General features: G+C 44.0%; 1 protein-coding gene across 1 annotated transcript in view; it reads left to right on the top strand.

Annotated features, from left to right (window-relative positions):
• Positions 1 to 3,157: 3,157 nt before the first annotated feature.
• The window catches only part of CDH13 (cadherin 13), a 1,059,406-nt gene continuing 1,035,704 nt past the window's right edge, over positions 3,158 to 26,859 (top strand). The window contains exon 1 of the mRNA XM_037142446.2: positions 3,158 to 3,341. Within this exon, the coding sequence (XP_036998341.2) occupies positions 3,297 to 3,341 (45 nt within the window). The 5' untranslated portion in view covers positions 3,158 to 3,296. The remainder of the gene's footprint in view (positions 3,342 to 26,859) is intronic.

Here is a 26,859-nt window from a genome sequence, read left to right as displayed (position 1 = left end):
GCTTTGGTATTTACTTGCCACCATCAATCAATCCATCAGCCAAAAGACCCTCATTAGGGAGCTGAAGGGAAAACAAAGCAAAACAAGCAAACAAACAAATGGATATCTTCTTCAGAGGTCTTTTATCGCTGGAGCAAAATGACTTTTCTCCTGTTTTGTTGAACATAACATGATCCATTTTTTGGTGAAATGCACATTCTATGAGAGTAGAGGGCAGTAGGAGATAGAGGGAAAGAGTAACATGTTCTTATAACAATTCTTGGAATTTTATGTTAATATTTCCATTTTATTGATGAAGAAAGGCTTGGGGAGTAAAAACTACTTACCCAATATAAGCGAAATCTGGAGATCCCAATCCAGGTGTCATTTTTATGAACAAATCTTTTCCAACTTCCTGACCTCCTGCATTTCTAGAAATGAGACTCAAGGCCTAAGAGGACTCTGAGAGTTAACACCTCCCCTTCTGAGGTAAGAAGGGATGGGGACTGGCCCTTTGAGCACAACTGCCTGGAACCAGATGAGCTTGACTGGAGCCACTCTGCCCGCCAGTAGAACAGCTCAGGACAAAATCCCAGGACCTTGGTGGGCTTTGGTGCCCTTGGGGGACACAGCTCCTGGCCAGAGACAGACTCACCAGAATTTTGGCCAGGCAAGTCTGTATCTGTCTTCATTGGTATCATTAGATGCCCCAGGTCATCTGCAGCCTGGGAGTCACAGACTCCAGTCACCTGTTGTGGGTGAGAACCTTTGTTTAAAATATAATGATGAAGCTGAAGTCAGACTGGAATATTGCCCTTGGCTGCATCACGCTACCTCACCCAAGATTAGTTTCCTACTTGGGGGAACAGCTGGCCCTGTGGGAGCACAAAGGCACAGCCCACTGACTCTATTAGGGTCATCTCTGAAGGACCACTGTAGCCTCAGAGTTCCCCTGGTATTGGCTGAGTCCTCTACTGCAAAGACAGCTGTGTTCACCCTTTCCCTCTGCCAACCTGATTCCCTCCCTTTTGTAGTTGTTGCTCCTGAGAACACTTCCCATTAAGCCACCTGTCTGAATCTTCATCTCAGCACCTATTCCAGGGAAATTAGTCTGTCTCACATTGGTGATTAAATGCTCCAGCCTTGAAGTGACAGATGTCACTTTTGCTCACTACTTATTGCCTAGAACTAGTTACACTTCCCCATGCTAACCACAAGGGGGCGACAAGTGCAACCCTTCCATGTGCCAGGAGGGGGAAAACTGGACGAATTTGGTGAGCAGCAGTAAGAATGATGGAATAGGGAAACCAAAGAAAGGTCCAGCAGAACTACAAAATCAATAATGCTGCTGTGTATTTGTGCAAGGATACACGTGCATCCTTGGAAACACCCTACCCTTAGGAGTGCTTTCCTGACTGAGTGGCTGCTTTTGGAAATGTGGCTGGAACATTATCTTATTGCCATCCTTTACCCCTTATCATTGTTTATCATCTCCTGAGCTGTCCTCTGCTTGCTCTCTGTCTTTGTGCCTGCTGAATCTTTGGGCTCAGCTCAGCTGGCCCCTGAATGGCAAGATGGCTTCTGCCCTGGAATGGAGAAAAATTAAAATGTTTACCATGTCTTGATTTGAAGCAGGTCTGACTCCCAAGCCACCTGTTTTACTCTTGTTGGTGAGCAATGTGGTAATGGGTCTCCACATACCTGGGCTCCAAACTGAGACACGCCCAGCATCTATCCAACACTGTGACCGCACATGTCAGAGGCTCTGGGGGTGAGGCCTGCTTCGACAAGCGGACAGTGGGAAGCTGGAAGATGCAGTATAGTCACCTTTCCTGGGACCCTCTGGGTGCTATTTGGCCAGCATTGCCATCTGCTGGGCCGGCTCTGGCTAATGCTGTCAGGGGGTCAAATGGCATTGCATCTTCATTAGTGACCTTGGGGCCACATGAGATAATAGACCAACTGACAATGAAATAATGTTTAAAAGTGTATCATTTTATATTTATTGAGTGGTTATTTTGTTATTTAATCCTCATATCCTATGAGTCCAGTATGATGTATATTTTTATTTAACCAGTGGGCAAACAGAGGCACAGACAGTTTCAGTAACTTAGTCAGTGGCAAAGCTGGGGTTCAGCTTAGGCAATGGGGCTCTGAAATCTTTGCTCCACGCTGCCATCGCTACTTCTTGATTAAGTCTAGACGTCTATTTAACACATACTAATGGCGGTCTCCATGTTCCAGGCCCCATGCCAAATGCTGGGAATACAGCCCAATGCACTGGATCTCAGCATGATCCATTGCTCAGTGTCCTGCTATATTAGACAACACATAATACATTTACCCCATTGTTTGGTGTCAAGGGAACTTATGCCAGAAGATATTCATGTACCTATTTCTGTAAGAATTATGTAACTTATGTATTTCTCTTATTGCTTTAGCCACCAGGAAACTCAGATCTAAATCAGAGCAAATTTATTAGAGTTTGGGTTTAGCATTTCAGTTTTCTGATTTTTTTCCTTTTGGCCCATATTTTCTATTTTGGTTGCATAAATTCTATTGCACAAATATCCTTTATTATAGAATACCTGAAATGCTCTTTAGGAGGCTGCATGGAAGTGACCAGCTGAGGTCTTCAAGGCATTTTCTCAGATTCCTACTGGGAAAGGCAGACTTAGATATCCCTCTTACCCTCATTTACATAGGACCCCACTTGTAAAATCCCTTGAAATGTGGCCACCACTGTTCTGAGTTTCTAGGGATTGCTCATGACTTGGGCCATGTGGGGAAAAAAAGGAAAGAAAAAGAGGGAAAAAAATCTATTGCCAAGAAAGGGCTGAAATTGTTGGGGTCATTTTATTTGATTTATTGGAAATAAAGTGGATCTTATTAACATTTTAATAAAGAGAATCTTTTTGCACTGGGCTGGAAGTGGCCGCCAGTCCTGGGTGCTATTCCATTCTCTGTGTAAGTGGAATCGGCTGGTGTTGCCCAGTGTGATTTGTGAGATGGGTCCCAACAGTCCAAAAAAAGCAAATGGGTTGCTTCCTCTGAGGGGCTCGCTTTGCGCGAGGTACTAGCCCGGTATCTGCCATGCAAAACGAGGGAGCTTTATGAAGGAATCCGTCTTGTAAAGCCATTGGTCCTGGTCATCAGCCTCTACCCAATGCTTTCGTGATGCTGCCGCTGATCTATTTGGGAAGTTGGCTGGCTGGCGAGGCAGAGCCTCTCCTCAAAGCCTGGCTCCCACGGAAAATATGCTCAGTGCAGCCGCGTGCATGAATGAAAACGCCGCCGGGCGCTTCTAGTCGGGCAAAATGCAGCCGAGAACTCCGCTCGTCCTGTGCTTTCTCCTGTCCCAGGTAGGGAAGAGGGGCTTCCGGGAGCGCCCGCGCCCGGGTTCTGCATTCTGATCGCCTGGTGTGGGCAAAGTGAGAGGGCTTTCGGGACTCCTGGAGCGGTGGCAAAGACAGCCCTGAGCTAGGAAGGGAGGTCATTTCCAGCCTGGGAGATCCTAGGGCGTCTGCTTACCCACTCCAGCTTGCGTGTGTGTGTGTGTGTGTGTGTGTGTGTGTGTGTGTGTGTGTGTTGAGGAAAGAATGAGAAAGCTCCCGAGTCCTTTATGTTGCAAGCAGGGGTGACATTCTTGCCTGCATCAAGTGGGGTAACTTTGATTTGCCTTCTCTCGGAGGCTCAGGCATTGGAGAAAGACTCAGAGACGAGTCCAAGGAGTCGTGATTTTACCCAGCTCAGTGCAGAGCAGGGGAAGCGCCGCTTGTGTCCTGATCGCGGGCTGCTCAGAGGCTGGAGAGGATGGCCTGGTATTGCCTCCTTCCTGGGGCGCCAGGGTCCCCTCACCCAGTCCTGCAGCGCGCAGGAAGGTGCCTTGGGCTAGCAGTCTTCTGCAGCCCGGCTGCCGGCTGCCACTGTCGCTCAAAGGCGCGGGAGCCAGTTGCGCCGGCATAGGGGTCCTTTCTCTCCCCAGTCTCAGGCTGGGAAGGACCGTAGTGCGTCTCCTGTCAGGGCTCAGGCCCCAACCCCCCTCCACCCGCTTTGTCCAGCTAGCTGAAGCTTCGGCCCTAAACCCCAACTGCCGCCTCTGCTGCTTTCCTGGGTGGCTCGGAGAACAGAGAAAAGTTCAAGCCTTGCCCACCGGGCCGCAGCTGCCTGTTAACCCTCGGAGCGCTGCGGCGGGAGGGAAGGATCCTGAGATTCCGGAATAGGGAGTGATGGAGACGCGGTCCCCCAGCAACCACCTATGTATCTAGGGGATCTCCGAAGTTTGTGTGTTAAAAGCAGTACTCAGAGGAGGCCAGACTAGAGGTGCAGGAGGCTGAGGGCACGCCCAACACTGCTCAGGGACCCGTGGTTTCTGAAAGCACCACGACCTAGCTGGCAGCCTATGGGATTTGGGATGAGCAGGGAGCCTACAAGTGGGTGGGTAAGATCAAGGCAGGGCCAGGCAGAGAGGAGGAAAGGAGATAGGGAGTGCCTTTGGGTGCTAAGAATGGGTGTTGAGCTCCTGTCCAGGACTCCAGGGTGCTAGGGGAAGAGGCACTTGTGTGAGTATGTGGGTGAGAGGAGGAGTGAGCAGCCAGGGTCCCTGGCAGTGGCTGGTTAGCATGCGAGGATGCACAGCAGCCTTCTAAGGGGAGGCTACTGCTGGATTAATATTGGAGTTAGACTTTGGAAATGGGCCAGTGTCCCAGGAATGCCATGGCCATGGAGAGCACTCAAAGTGTGTGTGTGTGTTTGGTGGGGGTGATAGTGCCTAGAGGCAGAGCAAGGTTCCTGGCTGTGGAGCCCCGTCTCCCCACTCATTGTGTCCTTCTTCCTTGTACCCACAGCCACTATTCAGTTACCCTCCTCTTTTGCTGGCAGATTCTCTCAGGGGTCCGTGTAGCCTTCAGTCCTGCCACAAATCCTATGCCTGTCTGTGAATCAGTTTTCTGGTCTTTCTGGACTAATTATTCCTCAGGTTGTGTGTGTGTATATGCATCCAGGTTTAGCAGGGTGGTTCAGAGCATGCCTCTCATTTGGGCAGATCTGCTCTGCCATATGTTAGTGGTACCACATGGGCAAGTTGGTTAACCTCTCTGAGCTTCCAGATTCTACACTGAAAAATAATCTTATCACCATCCTAGGATTTCTAGGCAGATTGGATTGCATCCAATAGGATGTCCTAGGTAATGCATTTACCATGAGGCATGGCTCACTGGGAGCTGTTGGTGTCTGGGGAGCCCCGAGCAGTGCCTTTCCTAGGACTTTACAGTACTTTGCTCTGTGGGCATGTTTTGACCTCAGTTTGGATTCTAGGGCTTGCCCAGAGTTATGCGTCCCTTTGAGTAAGAGACCACATGACAGCCGCCAGTAATCCATATGCACCAGGAGCTTCTCATCTGATGCCTTTTGCAAAGCAACTGCTGTTTCCTCTCACCCAAGGCCCAGCTAGCACAGTGGGCTACGGAGGCTCTCACTTCACTCAGTTTCTGTAAAACGGGCAAGTGGAGGTTTTACTCTGACTTAAACCGCCTGCCCTGAGAGGAGTGTATCTCTTTTAGATTGTTGTGCACACTCAGAGCAAGTGCCCACATTAGGACAGTAATTGATATCCTGGTAGCAGTAGCACCTTGTGGGAAAATAATTTTTGGCACAATCCACTTAACTAACAAGAGGTTCAAGTGCAGAGCTCTGTGGGCCATAGTGTGAAAAGTGGGGAAAGTCTTGGGGTCTTGGAGTCAACAAGCAAAAACAAAACTTTCCTGAGGCAGAGAAAACGGAGGAAAGGGGAAAGCAATGTAATAGAACAAATTTAGTCCCTGAGCCCTGGCGGTGTTCAGGCAAGCATGTGTGTTTTTCCACCCCGGTTGTACGGTGCTGGGTCCAGCTTTGGAAGACATCAGCCTCTGTAAGTTTCTTGGCTAGGTTGCTGTTTGGGGTATTTTTGGAATGGGGGAGAGGAAATCTAAGCAACAATGGCTGGAAACTGGCAAAGCTGAGAAACAGTCACCCCTTCTCCCCAGGGGCATTTTGGGAAATACTGTCTCACAAGTGGCCCCTGGAATTTGGCTATAATGATTAATAAATGTGAAAGAAGAGAGGCATGAGCTAGAAATTCCACTGTAAATATGACTCTCCCTTCCCCCACCTATTTGGGTATCACAACTAGCCAAAAGTTCTAACAATGAATGAGTAATCCCCCAATAATTAGGACTTTAGGGAGTGGTTCAGGTTTGGACAGCATTCACTTGGGAGTGACTAAAAATGTTCCAGAGTTCTGAGGTGTTGCTTTGAATGAGGGGAGTACTTTCTTGGAGTCAGAATCTTGATTTTCAAAATTTAAGTGAGAATCAGTGTCTTCTAGTGCCCCTTCAGCCTCATTTGTTACATTTTAAGGGCGGTGTTTGTTTGCAGAACCGTTTTGATGAGGATAAAAGACTGAGAATTGCAGAGAGTGCCCTGCTCCAAGAAGGGTTCAACATGTGACAGCCTGTAAGATGGCAAAAGCAGAGATTAAGTGGTGAAAGGAATCACCGTGGAAGAGTTAATTTGTCTGAACATTTTTTTTAGCATGTCCCCAAAGACATTTACTAAACCATAAGGGTGAATTCGGGATCTGGAAAATGCAGGTAATGCCACTGTCTGTATTAAAAGCCTCAACAGTCATCTTAGCTAATCTCTCCTGCTTTCCTCCCTCCCCTCCCTTCTTTTCTATCTTTAGCCCTTGGGTTTTCCACTGGATCCAGTCTATTTCCTTGTAGAAGTATTCTCTGTGTGTTGTGGTGAAACTGCCCAACAAACAAAGCACCCAATAACAGCATTATCTAAAAGTACAAGCATTTAGATGTACACATGGAGTCTCACTCAGTCTGAAGTTCACTGTTTAGTAAAAGTATAGCTGGGTTCTTGAGGATCCACTTTTCTTTCCCTCCTTCTAAAAAGATAGTTGCTTGGGGAGTAGAATTCATTTCTATTTAATGGGCGGTAACAAAGAGGACAAACCATGGGTTCAATTCACACATGAATGACATTTCATCTAAATAGGCAATAGTATTTCCTTTTTCTCTTTCTCTCTCTGTGTGTATGTGTCTATCTCTGTGTGTTTTGACTTTGTTTAAATATCTGTTGAAAAATTTCTCCAGAAGAGGGCTCCATCCACAGCATTACAAAATTCTGAACCTACAGCTCATATTTTAAAGAACTTCAGTACAACAGCTCCATTAAAACCAAACTACTGTCCCAACGATTTGCTACCAGCTCCTCCCATGAGAAGTCCTGTCATTTTGCATTATCTTTCCTTCTTTTCTTTCTTCCTTTCCCCCCTAGTGTAGTTACTTCTGTTCTAGTTTATTCTTCAACTATGTATCCCCTCTGACTATTAGAGCAAGGATCATTTCAAAGACCTTTGTAGACAATATATAATATGAAATGTGAGGAAGTTTTGAAATTTCCTGCCATTTGACTTTAGCTGGGCCCAGTTTACTGTTCAGGCTGCCAAAAGGCAAGAACAGTTCTGCCTGGGAAGGGAGATAATCTTCCCCATTTGGTAACTACCCAGAAGAGTGAGTCATTGGCCAGATCTGTTCACCCTTCAACACACTTGAAAAGAAGAGGGAAATATCAATCTGTCATCCAATTACAATAATCAGTTGCACAGAATCAAATCAAGTGACCAGTGGTTTTGGCACTGTTTCCACTTAGCTGTCTGCAAGGTGCCCACATGCCTGAAAGAATCTGACCCTACAGAAGGATGCTGCCAATATAATTTTCCACAGCCTGTCTCCTCTGCAGCCACCTGAGGGACTCAGCCCTGGATCCCCCTACCTGAGCAAAGTGTACAAATGATGACTAGCTGGACTGTAGGATCCTGGGAGCATTCACCATGCACTAAGTAGAGGCTTTATTTCAGGGTTAGGGTGGAAAGAAATTTCTTTCTGTACAGAGAGAAGAAGGTAAAGACAGGCTAAAGAAGAAACATTTCAAACTCGAAATGCAAACTGAGCCAGGTTTCACGAAAGTGAATAGTCACCCATTGGTGTAGCAAATTGAACCTCAAGATATCAGTTTGATGGTGCTGAAGCCCATCCATCCCAATTCTGCAACTCTGACCTCCAGGCAGAGGTTACAAAGTAGCAACCACAGGCCAGATGTAGCTCATGGATGTATCTTCTTTGGCACAAATGTTTTGTAAAGTGAGAAATTTTGTACATTAAAAAATATATAGGCTTCTTGTATTCTTAAAATGTTGGAGGTTAGGCAACCCTCGAGCTTCGTTTCCACATGACCACACTTTAGTGGACGTGAGTCACTACTGTCCCCTTAGGGAGGACATGCCTCTGGAGTTTGTCACAGTCCCCAATTATTCACCCAGCCCACTGTCCTCCCTAATTTTACCCACTTGCCCCAATAGCCATTTTGTATCAGGAATTTCTGCTTTCCCAAATTTCGAGGCTTGATCAAATTTATGCAGTCAATTTTTCAGTAACAGACTATTTTAAATCTTCTTTTTGATTGCTCTAATTGAAATCCATTCATGTGCCCTTTCGATGAACATGTACCTTCTGTCTGAGAATGTTATTTACCACCCGCCATTGGTTGATTCGGGATACCCAGAGCACAATAACACCCAGACCATTGTTCCATGTAGAACAGTTACACCCGGAGGAGTGACACATTGCAGCCTTGAGTCAGAGTGTTGGAATACCAGCATGTTGACACACTCAACACATTGTTATGCGTTGGCAGCCAAGGGGCTCTGGGACCACTGGATAGTATGTAGGTCCTCGAGCGTTGTCTGTAGTTTATACAGAGAGCATCACTGCCCTTGGAGCACAGTGACACACTGGGTGTTGCCATTCCATCTGTGTTTCTCATCCGTAGTATGAGTATAAGCAGAACATCACAAAAGCATATTGCATTTAGGCCTGTAGGGTACTCTGGAAGCACTGAGCTAACAGTCAAGCATTTGTAACTTCAGGGTAATGTTAGCTCCATAATTTTGTTGCCTAGAGTACTTTTATACACAGGACATTGTTACCCCAGCACCAACTGGAGTTTGTGTGATGTTTTTGTGACTGTTTTAAACAGTTAACACCCACTGCAGCCCACATATAGTGTTAATGCTATAATTAATGCTCTCTGGTTCTGTAAATACTAGACAAATTTGTCCATTCATCTCATTCTAGCAGGTAAGCCTCAGATAACTCTGTCTTCCATAGCTACAGACCCTAAAGATCAGGGTAAGTATAACTACATACATATACAAAAACAAAAAGTAATTGTTTTTGCTCTGTCAGTTACCAACAGAAGTCAAATTCCTGAAAATTAGCATTAGCAATAGGCAGGTTTTGACATGTCGTGTCTCCTTTCAAAGGCCCCACTGAGTGTCCCCCATTCTGCACAAAGCCCCTGTGTCTGCCAGCAGAGCGCAGGCTGCGCTAGGGTGGAGGGCAGCAGCTGCTCAGCTGAGAGCAGCCCTGCCACATGCCTGGGCAGGGCCAGGAAATGAGCTCAGCCTCTGGAGGAACCTGAGGGCCCTGCAAGGAATGTGGCAGCTTCCATCCCTGCCTTATGAGGCCTGCAGGCCAAGTCTCTTTCCTCTGGGAGTGGCAGAGAACTACTTTTCCATGTGCTGCAGGAGATGGTACCTGCAAATGCCTGAAGCTTGAGCTTCTGTGATAATCTCCCTGTTAATTGACGGATGCATGGTCTGTGAAAAGTCGTTGGGTTCTGCCAGTGGACCCCATAGCTGACTCAGGCCACATGGGCCCGCCTTTAGCCACCATGAGCGTCTGGGCCTCTGGGATCATCAACTCAAGGGTTGCAAACTATGGCCTGAGGGCCAATTCCTGCCTGCAGCCTGTTTCACAAATAGTTTTATTGGAACATAATAATGCCCGTTCATTTATATAATTGCCTATGGCTGTGCTTGTGGTGTAACAACAGTGTGGACACCATATGGCCTACGATGCCTAAAATATTTAATATTTGGCCTTTTGGAGAAAAAGTTTGATGGCTTCTGCTGTGACTCAGAATTACAGAAAGAGGCTGCAGGGAGGCTTCTCAAAGGGCAGGGAAAAGTTCAGGGTCTGGCCATTAGGGATTGTCCCTCCTAAGCCCCAAGCACTCAAGCAACTTGACTTCAGGGAGATTCATTCACCTGGGACCAAATGGATTCAGTAAGTATCTGTGGTATCCATAGAAGGCCTACTATGTTTTTAGGGTACATTTGTTCTTAAGGCTGACTCAGTCTATTGGGGTTCAGACCCAACCAATTCCCTGGCAGGGGAGATAAAAATCAGTTGATGAATAATTCAAAGCAATGACAACTCCTATGAGGGAAGGAAACAAAGTTGCACGAGGGCACAACATTCTCTATATTTTGCTTGTTTGTGCCTTATTTTTCTCCCTTACTAAAAGGTAAACTGTACTATAGCACATGTTGCTGTCTGAGGGGTTCATTTCTGTATCCCCAGCACCTAGATCAATACCTGCTGTGTAGCTGGCTCTCAGTAAATGTGGGTGAGTGAATGAATTAATGAATGTGTATGTGTGTATGTGTGTGTATATGGAAGGTATAAAATCCAGATGAAGGATCCAGGAGGCTTCCCTGATAGCCTGATGCACAAGTTGCAGTCTGGAAAAGTAGTGAGGCTTACACAGACAAAGCAACACTAGAGGGTATGGGTGGGGAAGAGCAGAAGGCACAGACTGGTGTAGGTCTGTGGGTAGGAGGAAACACAGTACAGCCCCAGGAGAGTGATGTGAGGAGCATCTAGGAGGTGCCAGAGCTACTGGGGCCTTGTCAGCCCTGCGGAGATTTTGTTTTTTGTCCTAGGGCAATGGGCAGCCATTGAAAGTACTAAGGGGAGGGTAGAGTGTGACACAGTCAGATTTCCATTTTGAATAGGTCACCCTGGCTGCAGTGCGGCAAATAGATGGGGACTGGTATGGGTGGAAGAAAGAACAGTGCAGGCCTGAGATCATGGAAATCGAGACTAGGGAGTGACAGTGCAGATGAGCAAACTAGACACACCCTTCTCAGAGCATCTGGGAGATATTTAGGGAAGAACTTGGCAGGGCATGGTAGCTGGGTTTAAAGATGGCAGAGTGGGGGTCAGGGAGGGGTTAAGAATGCAAGATTGAGTTCTGATTCTTTCAGTTGGCAGGAAGCTAGAGCCACTTGCCCAAACAAGGAACCCAGGTGTTTGTCACCGTAAACAGGGCCCGAGGGCTGTTTCCATGGTGGGTGTTAGCTGAGCTGCATCCTCTGCAATACTCCTGTAACTACGGGAGTATTACCTCTCCTGTAATACTCCTCAGGAGAGGTATCCAGGGCCCCAGTTACACTAATGTCCACAGCTTCAATCCATGCTTGCATCTGGGATGGGCACTGTGGGGGCCTGGAAATGCCCTTGACTAGAGAGAGACTATGTACAGCTCTATAATTAACCAATCTCTGAGGCTTTTCATGCAAAAGATATTTGAGTGAAACATTGCCAAGGCCTTTAATCGTTTCTTGAACATTCAATCAGCAGCACTGGAAACATTTCTTACACGAAGCAAATAATGATCTACTGCCTCCAGCAATCACTTTGCGAATGCTAACAAACCTTTGTTTCAGCATATTAGATATAGCTTTGGTGACTCTTACGTTTCTGGGTGTCATAGCAGAAACTTCCACTGGGTGCCAATCAGTGGTGTGCTAGTAAATGTTTAAAAACCCAGCAGCACAGTTAGCATTGTCCTGAGAAGGTAAGGAGTGAGCACTTGTCCATTTGCTAAGTATTTACTGAAGTGTTTAGGAAATTCATAGGTAATAAGATGGAAATGAAACTTGCTCTCATGGAGCTTACAGTCTACTGAGGGCATCTGATAAGAAACGAGAAAATAAATAGCTGAGAAAATACAAACGTGGTAACTGTTACAGTAGGAAACACTGGGGGCTAAAATAGTGTCAAGGGAAGGGTTGCTGTGCCCTCCTCCTTTCCTTCCATCCTTCCTCTCTCACTCTCTTCCTTCTATCTTTTCCTTTCCCTTCCCATAATTTTTTAATATCCACCAAGTGACAATGTTGCTGGCAATTTGGGTATCCAGAGATGAATACAACATAGTCCTGGTCCTCTGGGGAAAGTGACAGAGGCGTATTGGGGCTGACAGTTGCATGGATCCAGAGGAGAGAGCATCTTATACTTCTGAGCCTTTGAGAAATGAGCTTAAATCCTGACTCAGCCATTTGCATACTGTGTGACCACAGATAAGTTCCTTTATTTCCCTCCTCTTCTGTTTCCTCCTGTGTCTAAACAAAAAGGCAGAGTAGCTATGCTTGCCCAGCAGGGTTTTGGTGAGAATTAAATAAGTGTATGCTCGAGACTTCATCTCACAGCTGGTAACTGCTAGGTGCTGAAAGAGTGTTAGTTGTATTAACTTTAGTGCACTGTGCTCCAAGGGAGTTTATGGCTTGAAGGTACCATGAAGACTTGGCCTTGAGCATCTGACTTAGAGGTGGGAAAAATGCTTGAGTATTTAAAAATTCACAGAGGTTTTAAAAAAGTAAAGTCCATTCCCTAGAGAAGGATTGGACAATTCCCATATTGGTAGCTCCACAAAGGTTCTTCCCCCGGGGATTTCATGCCTCATAAAATCATTTGATCTGACAGGATCTTACCTTCTAGATGTGTCTTCCCAGCATGTGTTTCTCAGGAGCTTTATCAGGGCAGTATTTATGTGGGTGTGCATGCTAGTGTCATGAGCACTGATAATTATTATTATTTGAAATATATCAAAATAACTGTGGAAAATTTACTATACTGTGCAATTTACTGCTATATACCATTTGCATACACTATGTTAAGTCCTTACTGCAATCCTCAGGGGCAACTATTCTTATCTCCATTTTATATATGAAGAAAAGAAGTTCAGAGTGGTTTGTCATTTGCCTAAGGCCACACAGAACTGGGACCAGGGTTTGAACTCATGCATTTCTGATTCCTGTGCACACCCGTTTTCCTGAACATTTCATAAGTGTTTAAAAACTTCCTCCCTTATTCCTGCAAATAATGTAAGAATTCTCTCTTTTAACTATTTTGTTCTCTGGCTCTCTTGGGGTCAAAAGGGCTGCCTGCAGTGACCTCTCTTTTCAGTTCCTGGCTTTAAAAGTGGGTCTGGGACCTGGCCCTCCCATCTGAGTTACCAGTTGCAAACTTCAGAACTGGGTTAGCCCACGGCCATTTGTGTTCTTTGTCTCTGAGTCCTTGCTTTTGACTAGGACGTACGAACCCCCCATGTTGCGTGCTTCTTCCAGTAAGAATGGCCATTCCAGGAAGATTGCAGTCGCCAGCACCCAGCTCTGGTGTGTCACCTCTGAAACTTCTAGGCATACAGGTAAATTCTATGGCAGTCTTCCAGTTTCTTGTTGGCTGCTGAGCCCAATGGCTAGATGGCATTCCTCCCCAGGGGTGCCAAAGAACACCCGGTCTAAGCCAGTGTTTCCTGAGTACTGCTGTCTACAATAACATTTTCTCCCATCCATAGGAAAATGAGAAATATACAGCCTGTAGCTATAGTAAGACACACAGACCTATAGCGAGTTGCAGTTTGTACTGAATCTATTCTGAAGTTTCATTCTGTTTTACCAGAAGAGCTTTCTTTTTTTCCTTTTAATTCAATTGAAGTGCCTTTAGACAGGGTAGCCATTGATCCAGTGAACAGTTACTGAGTGTCTATTGTGTGCCTGGCACTAGCCTATGTACTGGTGAGAGAGCAGAGAGCGCTCACAGAGGCCTGTGCTAGTGGATGGTCACACTCTCCCTTTGCCCGAGTCCTCACCACTCCACAGTGGCATTACATTTCTGCTTCTCTCTGTGTACACCAATCTACACATTCCATATCTGATTAAGCCAGTCATTTAACACATATTTGCTGATCAGTGACTATATTTAGAGCATGATGCTTGATATGTAGTAAGCAGCAGTGATTAAGAAAGACAAGGTTGCCTTTTCTCATGGAATCTACATTCTAAGGAGGAGGAAAGACAGTAAACAACATAAATAAGTAAATTTTGGATTTTCACTATCTAATAATTTACTATCACTATTGAATAGTGATAATAATTATCTAATATCATTATCCAATAATTTTGGATAGTGATAATGCTATGGAAAAATTAGAATGGGATAAAAGGTTGTTCTGAGTTCATCTACCACCCACTGTTAGGATGGAAAGTCCCTTGTTCTGATGCAATGATGAAATGTCCTACTACCTATAAAATGAGGTTGGTCAATAAATAGAGGGCATTTTTGTCCTTACTGGTATCATTGGCAAAACTTTGTCCATTCTCTATTTTTTGTTGCTGTAGTTCTTGAAGTTTTGCTTTTGGGAGTCAAAGAATATAGCAACCAATGATTTAAACACAGGTATGTAATCTTTTTTCGTGAAGAGTGATAGAGTAAAGATATGGTGTCTCTTGCAACTACTCAGGGCTCTGTCTGGGTAATATAAAAGCAGCCACAGACATTATGTAAACAAATGGCCAGGGCTGTGTTCCAATAAAACTCCATTTACAAAAACAGGCAGAGCTGAATTTGGTGCTTGAGCTGCCGTTTTCCCACCCCTGGTTGAAACCACTAGTCACCTCACTGGTTGGTCATACTGGGATAGGGTAGAAGCCAGGGAGAGAGACCAAACATTTTCTTTGTCCTCTTGTCACCATAAAAATTGTGGCACTTCTTTAGGATCACATACCATGGGCTTATTTCATGTTAAATTTGATCAAGGTAAAGATGCTGATAGTCAGCTATGGAATGTAATTCTTAGATCAGCTCTAAAATGTATAATAATTTAGCTTTTGTGGTAATTATTTGGACTACAATTCTTAAGGTTTTTTTCTTTTCTTTTCTTTTTTTTTTTTTTTACCACTCACAGGTATATTGGTACAAAGGTATACAGGATTGACTTCATTTAATCAGGATCGGGATGTAGGCTTTGATGCAGGGAGCTAATATGGGAGATAATTCCAGGACACAGAAGTGAGGAGTGGAAATAAGAAAGAAGAAAGTCACTAAAGACTGTGTCATTGAGCTGGTTACTGTCACAGGTAACTGGGGCTTTTTGCTGCAGGGGACCCGTGGAAGAACTGTGTAAAACTTGCTTCAGAATGGTCTCCTTGCAAGCTAGAAGGCTGGGGTATATAGCTATCTATGCCCATCTTCCATTTGTAAAGGGTAACTCCTGGCACCATTAATTCCTCTGTACTTCCCCTGCTGAGCCTTTGTGGCTCTGGGAGAGCAACTGTGGTTTTGGAAAAGTCCTAAGGAGGAAAATGTAGAGACGAGAGAAGTGCTTGGACTGGCAGAGCAGGCTCCGGGTAGGGCACGAGCATATAGGAGATTCTGTCTGCACCATTATGTGTTACTGCAAACTTCCTCAGTAGAACTAATGATGAAGGGGAGTTAAGGCTGCTGCTTTCTTAAACCCTTCCAGTTTTGTTCAGCACCCACCTGCAGACACTCTCTTTCCCACTAGATGGTACCAGTATGCCAAAGCCCTGTCGTGCTACCTTAGGGCCTTATCTTTGACTTGAATATATTTCTACTCACTACTTTTAAGTGATTGTAAGGAATAAGTGAATCGAGGTGGGAGGAACAGACTGTGGGTGTTTTGGGGACAGAAGGTAGGAGAAAAGTGGAGGCTGCCTAAATAATTACCCTCATTTATTGATTCATTGACCAGTCTTACAGACTACCCACTAAGTCCTCAACACTCTTCTCAGAACTGAGACTACAGAAGTGAGCAGTGCACCCAAAGTCCCTCCTTTGGTGAACTGCACTGGTTGGAGGAGAAATGATAGAAAACGAACGGGTGGATACATGATGTCTGTCAGGTGGTGGCAATTGCTACAGAGGAGGGCAAAGCAGGCAAAGGGATGGATGGGATAGAAAGGGAAGAGCACAGCCCTTTTCGTATCTGTCTGTCCTGTCAGCTGATGAGTGAGAGATTATTTCCCTCTGCTTCCTACACCCATGTCCACCACTCACTAACCTCTTATGACTATGCTTATGTGGTTTATTTTCAAAATGAGACGGTGAGCTTGTGGAGGGCAGAAGTGGTGCCTGGCTAATTGGTGTTGCCCCCTGGAACCTACTGTAGCCAATGCCCAACTCAACCAACTGACCATGTTTTGGCTGGTTTTCATTTGTCTGGAGTCATATTGAATTGTTACTATTATTGACACACAACAGAGTCACATTTTATTCAGGGATTAGATAATTAAATCAAGGTTTAAGGCAAATCGAGTCAACATGAACCTTGAAATCTCTTAAATCACCCGTAAGTTTTCTGTGTGTGTGGTTTTCTGTATGCAACCCTATACTGTAATCAATATGTACCCATGTAAAATGCGTGCTGTAATGAGTAACGTACAGTACATAGTAGAGAACATACACATAATATAATTTTATAGCATTTAATTGCAAGGTTTGAATTGTTCTTTTCCCTTCTCTTTTTGGTGGGAGAGTTGGATTTCCATTAGTTAAATATGCCTACAATAAGGCTTTACTGTATCCATTTAAGCTGATTTCCTAATCATGTAATTCCCATCAGGTTGTTCACTGGCGAAGGCAAGAGCTGTGTTCTCTGTGCTCTGTTTGTTTATCTTCGGATTCCCACCACTGGTCACTTGCTTTGGGACAGAGGAACATCATACTAGTAATAATAGCAGTAGTAAAGTAGTGGAGGTTGACATCTAAGTAGTACTTACAGTGAGCTAGGCCCTGTGTGAGTACTTCAGATGTATTAATTGGTACATTTAATGCTCCTAATGACTTTATGGTGTATATCTACTGTGATTTTGTTGCAATAATTCCATTTCACAGATGGGGACATTCTGGGAGGACTTGATGAAGATCACACAGCTGATGAACTCTGGGACTGAGATTCAAACTTAGGCAGTCTCAGATTCAAAGGGCATGTGGTTGTATGATTTTATGAAATAGAAAGAACTGTCTAGAATAGGCAAATCCATGGAGATAGGAAGGTAGATGAGTAGCTGTGTAGGGCTGCAGAGTGGGGAGTGACTGCTAATGGGTGTGGGATTTCTTTGGTGGGTGATGGGATGTTCTGAAACTACATAGTGCTGATAGCTGCACAACTGTGAATACACTAAAACCCACAGGATTGTTCATTTTAGCAGTGTGAGTTTGGTGGTGTGTGAAGTACTTCTCAATAAGCACACAATGGGCAGTCTAACCTCAGTGTTTCTGTGTGTGCCATCTCTGAGCACACGCAACCTTCTTTCAGGTGCTTACCGTGTCCTAGTACCATTCTGCTTCTTTACATACAGAAACTGGACTGTTCCTCAAAAGGGCCTATTATTCACCTCATTTCAGAGATCAAAAACTGAGGCAAGAAAGATACTGAGAAACTTGGGTCTGGCAAGTGACCCAGGCAGTTCTGAAGCATAACAGTGTTCACACCTGTTCATTAATTAAAAGCAACCCTAGTGGTCCAGAGCTGTAGGTAACTTGGATCATTTCTTCAGAAATAAAGCTAGGGCTTCTCACTTTTGTTTTGCTAATTGACAAAATAGATTAAGATCCATCTTTGTCTCACTGGTCATCCCCATGTGACCCAGGTGTCTCTGGTTTTGGGTCCTGGCAGAAAGACCCAGACCCTATAGGAAAAGGAGGTGTGTTAGAGTGGCTGACTTTTAAAAGAAGAGAATAAATGCTCAGGAAGAGGAAGAGAGGGGGAGAGAAAGGTGAGAGGGTGGAATGGGAGGAGAGGGAGACTGGGAGAAGAGGAAAGGCCAGAGGGGGAGAGGGACTGAGAAGGAGCAGGAGAAAGAGAGAACTGAATTGACATGCTAATTATTACTGTACTCAAATTGATACCAGACTGCTGAAAGGATTTACCCAAATTAATACAAATGTTTGGCACCCCTTGGCTGGTTCAGTTGGAGAATTTCATAGCTTGGCAATGAGAAGGTAATTTAAGGTCTAATGCAGGGGAAGGAGCTCTTTCTTGCTCCTTATCCTTAGCACTCAGTGCTCTCCAAATCAAGCCACCTGCCCCTGCAAAATAGAACACACTACCCCATCAGTACGACCCATGCCTAAACCTTCTTTGATTCGCAAGCCCCTTAAACAGGGAATTTATTTCTCTGTGTCTTCACTCTTACTTTGATAATTTTATTTCTCTTTTATGTTTAAAATACAGAGTGACAAAGCCATTAGCCATGCATAATTCAACAGGAAAGGGAAACAGGGCTTACTCCCTCACCCGGTCCAAGATACCTGTTTGTGGTCCTGGAAGGCTAGGATTTATAAAGACAAAGCTAAGAAACTATAAATAGCTTCCTGGGTCTCCAGTCCCGAGGAGCTACTGCAGTTTGGGCTGGGGCAGGAGCTTGTCTCCCAGGTCACTCACTCCAGGCGACAGGAGGCCCTATGATTCTTAAAGCCTTTCCAGGTGACAACAGGGAAGAGACACATGAGTGTCTGAATCAGCCCTCCCTGACCATCTTTCCAATATAGTGTTTTGCAAAGTATGTTATGAAGAAGTACTGGTTCTATGGGAATTAATAAGGGCTCCGAAAAAAATAGGTTGCATGAGTTAATATTTGGAGAAACTCTGGACTTTCCAAGAGAAGTTACCTAGATTGTGTTTTGTTTTTTTTACAACTGAATGTCTTTGAAGCTTCAGTGTGCATTTAAGTTTCAAAAAGGGGCTTCCCAAAGCTGCATTTCTAATGTTCTTCCCAAACTCCCAGGGGTAAGGAAACTCCTCCATATAGTATGCCATTCCTGGGACATGTAAAAGTAAACAAGATGTATGGTGTCAGAACTTGGGCCTTGACCACCAAGGCCAGTAGTGTCAGCATCCTCTCTGAGCTTGTTAGAAATACAAATTCTCCAACTGAATTGGAATCCTACTGAGTCAGAGCTCCTGGGGGTGGACCCAGCATTCTGGTCTTCACATACCCACTCCCCAGGGGCTGCTGATGCTCCCTCAGGTTTGCTGTTGGGTGGAGAGACCGACCTAATATTGTTCTGGGTATGGAGAGGACAAACCTGGGCCAGGAACTTGCTCCTCTGAAGCAGCAAAGATCACAGAGGGAAGACCACAGTGATATAGGAGTGGGACCAAAGATTCTGTTCCATGTCATGGCATTCACTTCTGTGAAGCACTGAACTATATTCACACGATGCCTTTAATGAAAGCTGTTGTTTGCACAGAAGAACAGAAGATCTGGGGTAATGACAGAGGAAGCATTCAGAAAATCCATGTAGGGGAGGTAAAAACTTTACCTCTACCCATCTTAGGTTTTCAGCTAGGGCTCTTTAAGGGAAAAAAAACAAATTAACAAGAGAAAAAGCAATAGTTTATTAACATGTATGTCTCACATATACATGGGAGATACCCAGGGAAAGATGAATAATGCTCAGAAGTGACTTAAAACTCCAGCTTAAATATCATCGTAACATTAAAGACACCCACACTGCACACATCCCCTGCTGAGCACTACACTATTGGTGCCCACTAAATTCTAGGTTCTAGTGTTGGCATTAAGGATTCTGAGGTGAACCAGACAGATGCAGATTCTGCAGCTGCTGATCTCATGATCTCATGGAGATTAAAGACACAAGGAAAGAATGATAAAAAGACAATGACACTTCTGGGTCCACATTGCTAAGTCTATAGCCATTGGGTTTTGAAGCCCATCCAGAATAATTCTTTGTGTGAATCTTCATGAGTCTTTGGGAGTCTTTGCTGATCCTTTTAGTATCTGCCTGTGATTCTTACTCATGAAGTGCAATCTAAACCAGTGGTTCTCAACTGAGGGTGATTATGCTTCTCAGGGAACTCATGGTGATGTCTAGAGATGAGTTTTGTTGTCACCATGGGGAGAGGAGGAACTACTGGCCTCTAGTGGATAGAGAACAGAAGTGCTGCCCAACATCCTATAGTACTCACTTCAAAGAATTATCCTTACCCAAATGTCAATAGTGCAATGTTGAGAAAATCTGGTCTAAGTGTAGAGCTTTGTATCCACCCAGAACACACAGACCTTTATTTTTCTTTATCTCCACTTTATCCTGTTATTAATAGAAAGCCAGAATCCAAAGTTCGGTCTGTGAAAAGTTATTATACGTGCTACATGTATAATTTTTCAAAAGTTAAAAGCATGACTCACAGGTAAATACAAATATCAGTTCATTAATTTATGAGGACACCAGTAAGGTGCTATGACAATTTAAAAGGCTATTTAAGAAACTGAGGTATTTATGAGCAAAAAGAAATGTTAGTTTGAGACTACTGAATTAGAAAAACACTAGTTAATGTGCAGCATGCCTAAGCCTTTGGGATTGTATGTTCCACTAGATAGAAATTATTTTCATCTCCTACTGAGCAAAAATTGACAAGTAATTGGTCATTTTCCTAAGTCTGGGGTCTTCAATCAAGAGCGAACAGTGGCATGAACTGAGAACATGCTCCTAAACATCTTCTGGTGGTCTTTGTCCCTGAATGATATTTGAAGGATTTTCACCAATTATTTTGGCCTTGTTTACAAGGTTTGGATAGCTTTTTTTTCTGATGCCTAAACATGTAACTTTTAATTTACTAATGCTGCCTTACTAGAAGTGGCCTATACAGTGTGGAGCAAAGAAATGGAAGGAAGTAGGCTGAGGTCTAGAGGGTGGTGGGTGGAGAGGTTATAGTAAGTCAAGGTGACAATATACAAGGATGCCGTTTGTTACCTGCCTTCAATAAAGCATGCACTATGCTAGATGCTTTCGCTCAACACTGCTAGGTGGGTTTCACCATCATCCACATCTACAGAATAGGAAGAGTGAGAATGGCAATAGCAGAAGTGGGCAGAATAAGGAGAAAACAGGGTGGGATCAAGACTAGGGGAAGAAAGATAATTTAGCTAGACAGAGAAAGAAGGGAAGATGTTACAGGCTGGAGGAAAACATTAGTCCAAATTTGAGGCAGAAATAGTGATAGCATGTTCAGGGGCAACAAGGAGGCTCTTCTGGGTGATAATGAATGTGAATGCAATGTGAAATTGGATGAGTGCTACAGTGACAGCAGCTATTAATAGTATCAGTGATATTTTACCCAGATGATTGTACTATTGCTACATGGCAATGCCTGGCAGTACACTGTGGTGGTTAAGAGCCAGGTCTTAGGAGAAGGTGGAATTGAATTTGAACACCAGCTCAGCCACTGCAAGGCTGTGTAGGCCTGGGCAAGTTGCTGTCTGTGTCCTGTTACCAGACCTATGAAATGAGGGCGATGATACCTACCTGATACAGCGAGAACAGGGATTCAACACAACCCCATACAATCTTAATCCTTGATATCCTTGATGGTTTAAGTCCTTGGAGAATAGAACTTGGTTCTGGAGGAGGAGGTGAATAGACAGGATTTAATAGACAATGGTTTTAGGCATTTGTTGATTAGTGTCACAGAATTTGTCTGAGTTTTCACAAAGATTCTAAGAGGAGGCTTTAGTGCAATTAGTTGATCTGGGAGGTGACCCAAGGGAAACTGTAGGGAGGGTGGGGAAGTGAAGCAAGGAAGACAGGGCAACCACATGAAATGTCTGTTATTCAGTCAGTTGCTTCAGTGGGTGCCTGGAACTTAATTCCTCTGGGGTCCTTCGGGAGCAAGGATAGAATACTTCAGAGTCATCCTACTCAAGGGGGATGGGAGCTTTGGACTTTATACCACAAATCCAAGTGGGCATTGTTTTGGGGCTGCCCAAGGTGGCATTGATTTTGAGCATTACTGGACTGCTGGGTATGGACTTTGGTCCCAGATAAAGCTCTCAGCAAAGAGGTGTGGATTTCTGCAATGGGGACTTGGGCCAGCTCTTTAATGGAAAGCCCAGAGGGGCATGCTTTTGTGGGGGCTGGGAAGCTCTCAGCACCTGCTAGAGTCACTGTCAAGTCATAAAAACAGTAATGCCCTTTGGGCCAGTAATCTACATCGGAGAAATTAAAGAAACAGCCAAATACAGAAAAAGATATATGGAAACACTTCTCTGCATCATATGTGTAGCCCAAATTGGAAGTAATAACAGTAGTCAACATCTATTGAGTGTTTTCCCTGTGCTTGGCTTTTCTAAGTGCTCAACAAATAAGATAAATTTCTAACAAATGGAAACTGGTTAAGGAACTCAATGGAATATCACACAGACATTGAAGGGGATGGTTATAAAGACAATAATGACATGGAAAAATCACATAAATGAGGAATTAATACTGAACAAGAGATTGCATGTAGAGTAGGATTCCCACTAAGCGCCCCCACCCCCCACCCCAAGCTTCTATATATGGGAAAGAGGGTAGAGTCTGAAAGGAAACTTATCAAAATTTTAATTGCAGTTTTGGTTATGTAATGGGTTTTTAAGTGATATTTTTACTCTTGTTTATAAATATTTATTTGTTGGGAATTACTGTGCCTGGTTTCAGGAGTTGTAACTGCCTCCCATGGCTAAGACTGAGTGAGCAACCTCAGGGATGCGAGCCACTAAGAAGACAAAGCTTGTCTGTGGCAGCAAGCGCTACTTCTGTTTCATCCCCTGCCCCCAATGCGTGGTTGGATAGTCCGTAATGGGTAAGACCCCTCAGAGAGAGGCAACCTAAGCCAGACATGATCACTTGGGAGGCCATCATGGAAGGACTTGGGGGGCTGCAACAAAGAGGAAGCGATGGACCCTCACCCCCCACCCCCAGCTATTCTGACATAGCCTGAGTCCCCATTTCCATCTGGGAGAACCGCTTCTTAGCTCTAATCCACTTAAGCCTAAAAACCAATGATGGGGAAGGCAGTGCAGCCCTGTGCTGGAAAGGGCAGGTTCCCCAGGTGATCAGGCCTAAGAAAGAATATGTAAAATTCTTTTCAAAGAATATGAATATGTAAAATTCATATTCAAAGAAGGTTCCTGTGAAACCTTCTTTGTTTAGAATGCTGTCATTTAAATGATAAGTGTCCAAGCAAGAAGTTTGTTCCTCAAAGTTTTATGGTTCATTAGCTATCTGACCTTGACTGAGAATAAACCCTCATAGTTCTTTGAATGCTATCTATTGTTTGATCCTTACCTATATTCTTGTGCAGACGAACCCAATAAAAGCCCAATGGGGAAGGGGCTCTGGGCTCTTCTCCTTTGAGAGATTGACCACCTTTCCTCCCCGAGCAGATCATGTCTTGGCAGTTTCACTTTCATCCGTGATGGACCGGGGACTTTGTGGGCAAAGTTGCCCCCACATTTATTGATGTGCATGTATTACATTTACAAATAAAACTATAATAAACTTGAAAAAGTGAAAGAAGAAAAATACATCTAAAAATAGGTGGTGGAGATCCAGTGGATGTTTTGAAGAGGGAATAATATAATAGAAAATAATATTTCAGAAAAATTAATCTGGGAATGGTGTGGAACATAGATTGGATTGGCAAAGAACCAAGGTGAGAAGTCCAGCTTGCAAATTAACAAAGGTCATAGGGAGTGTCGAAAGGAAAGGGCCAGTTTTAGAGGCTTGGCACTAAATAAAATGAAGGGAAAGAAAGAAAAATACCATAAATGACCCCAAGATTTAAGGCTGAGTGGTAGAAAATTAGAAATGAGACAACAAATGAATATTGAACACTTCTTTAAGCCAGGTTTCTTTACACCTGCTCTCTAATTTAAACCTAACAACAATTTTATAAACTATTTTTAATAGTCTTGTTTTATAAGTGAGGTAATGGAAAATTAGAGAAGTAAAACAACTTGTCCAAGTTCACAGAAAAATCTGAGCTCAGATAATTGTTAAGTGAACTGAATAGGTGAATGGATAGATGGATGATGGATGCATGAATGAGGGATGGATAGATGTTGGATGGATGGATTGGTAATCATATAAGGTGGAAGAAGTGTAGACTACTATAATGTTAAAGTAGAAAATAGAGAATTTGAAGAAGAAAGTTGCAGATACCTTAGAAGTCAAAAAAAGAAGAGATCTGGGGAAAGCACTAGATTCTGCACAAAAGAGTGGTCACTGGTTCTTTTAGAGAAGGCCATTCCATTCAGGTAATGGGAAGTAGGTTTAAGCTGCATGGAAGGATGAGGGGCCAGGACATTGTTGGGAGAATTTATGAAATGGTAGGTAAGACCATGTAGGAGATTAAAACAATCCATAAGTGTAAAATATATATTTAATAATAGGAAGGAGAGGTGATATAAGAGAACAAAAGGAAAGTGGGTAATGGGAAGGAGAATGGAAAAAGGAAAACAAACAAAAAAAATGACTGGATAAGAACAAGGATGCCAGACTACCTGGACTTGAGTCTCAGCTCCACCACTATGTGAGCTTGAGTGAATCCTATAACACTCTTTGCCTAAGTCCCCTCATCTGTATAGTGGGGAGGATGGTAATGGCCCCCATCTCAGTGGCTTCATAGGAGGATGAACTGAATGAAGGATGTGACATTCCTGACACAGTGGAATGTTAGGCTCACGGTAAAGCCAAGTCAGACAAGGATCCTGATGTCTTCACTGTCACAATAAATGCCATTTCCTAGGAAAGAGACATAAGCTATAGAACAAGAACACGACTCAGCTATAGAACAAGACATAAACTATAGAACAAGAACAAGACTCAGTCACTTGGAGAATGTGCCCCAAGAAAGTACACCTGAAGTTCCAACATTACACCGCCCAGGAGAGCAAGTGGTCAGCTCTTTCAGGTCAGTTCCCCCATTCTTCAGGAGAAAATAGATTTTGTGTAAGACACTGCTAACTTTGTTAGCTGGAAACTGACCTTCTGTAATTTGCACTAAATGAGGCACAGTGGGTTGCACATTTTCTTGTTTCTGTTGTTCTTTTTTTTTTTAATCAGAATTAATAAACAGAGGCTGCCCATTAAAGCAAAGTTAGAAGGAATTTTGGAGGCACCAGAGAGTAGCTAAAGGAGCAAAGTAATAAAGCGCTTGAAGATTCCAGGAGGACAAATGAAGATCCATCAGACCCCAGCAAGCACCCTGAACTCAACGCCCTTTCTCGATTTCAGAAAGTTTTATGCTGGTATAATTGATGCTTGGAGAAGTCTGCACACTGCAGACTCAGCATGAGGGATCCTAAAAGCCTTATTAACCCAGCCACTTAGCCTTTCTGAGCACAACCCTTACCCTGGCTGTTTTGACTAAGGATGCACCGAGCCCCAAAATATTCCCCTGTCAGGATGAAGAGGTTCAATTTAAGGCCTTTCTCCAGTGGGCTCTGCTCCCAAATCCCCTTGCCTATCTAGCACTGGCTGCTGGCAGGCTTCATTGGAGCTCAGCCTGCTCTCCTCACTCCTTCCCTTTAGAATCATGTTACCTGCCAAGGAAGTTTCCTCTCCTAGACAGCCCCCAGAAAAATTGCATGCCTGGGATCAATTTTGCATAGTATAAAAATCAGCCTGCACACCAGGCAGCTGAGGCACATCATCTACTAGAGAACTGGTATAGGCTGGTTGGAGGCCCATTGGGTCAGGGCAGCAAGAGTTTAAGTAAATAAACAAGCAAATAAATAAATACCAGATAAATTGAGGGGTGTGCTTTGCCAGGCTAGAATGGGCTTTCTCTTTCAGTGCTAGTGAGCCATATCTGGCACAGCTGGATAGAGCCACAGTTTTGGTGGGGAGAGGGGAGTTTCCCCACCAGAAACATTTTCCTGCTGGTAGGAGGGGGCCCAGGGAGAGAATGTCAGCTTGACATAGTCTTTCCAAGGATAGAACTTTAATGTGCTTTGGTGATAAGACAAAGAACAACCATTGTCATTTGTGTTCTAATACTAATTCTTTAATTAAATAGTTAAGTTTAAAACAAAGATTTTTGGAGTACTATGTGTCAGGCTCTCAGCTAAGTACTTATATACACAGTATCTAATTCAAAACTTCAAATGTTGGAGCTACTATAACTCACTTCCTTTTATAGCTGAGGAGTTCACAGTTTGTGAGGCATGCTCACATACAGCAGCTCTCTCCATCTTCACTGATCTTCACTCAACCCCCAGGAGGCTACAGATATCATTTTGCAGTTAAAGAAACAGCCTCAGGTGCTTTGTCTTCTTTGGTGAATAATTGGCAGAACCAGGATTTAAATCTCAGTCTCTTGACTCTACATTGTTATGATTTTATTGGGAGAGAATAGGTGGTGTGTATTCATTAAATCCCTCTGTATTGAAGGCCTGGAGAAAAGAGTTTGTGTATTGTCTCAATTCTCAATCAGGAGGATGTTGCTTTTCTACTTTACAGATGAGGGGACTGAGGATCAGAGAGGGAAAGCCATTGGAACAAAGCCACACAGGTAGATGGTAGAGCTGGGGCTTATAGCCTCCCATTCTATCCTGTAGATTTTCTCTATCAGTACTTCCCCATTTCCATAGAAGAAACAACACCATGTGATTTTTCAGCAGGGACAATGAGAGGGTGATTCTGGTCTTGGACCTTAGGAATTGGGACAGGTAATTGACACTGACAATTAAACAGGCTGCTAGAAATGTGGTTCTGACCTGGAGGGAAGATCAGACATGATCAAGAATTTAGGAAGGACCAGCTCTGTCCAATCAGAAGAAATTTGGGCCCTTTCATTTTCCTTGAAGGCTACAAGTTCCAATTTGAAAGTAATAACTTGCTGGACCAACCTATTTGTTGCTGCCTTCCCCTGCCAGTCACAGTCATCAAAGCAAAGGTCTCCGAACATGCTAATGTCACAGCATGTTTCGAAGGAGAGCACTGTCCCGAGCAAAGCTCAAGTTCTGGGAAGAAGGAATCATATTGTAAAGTTGAACCTCCATTTCCCTGGAGTCTTGTGCTTTGGAAAAAGTATCATTGGTTTGTCATTCTGGGC

Source organism: Artibeus jamaicensis, unplaced genomic scaffold (assembly GCF_021234435.1).
Source record: "Artibeus jamaicensis isolate MK-2021 breed Jamaican fruit bat unplaced genomic scaffold, CSHL_Jam_final contig_464, whole genome shotgun sequence".
NCBI classification, from domain to species: domain Eukaryota; kingdom Metazoa; phylum Chordata; class Mammalia; order Chiroptera; family Phyllostomidae; genus Artibeus; species Artibeus jamaicensis.
The sequence above is the reverse complement of the archived record's forward strand: the minus strand, read 5'-3'. Positions and strand labels throughout refer to the sequence as shown.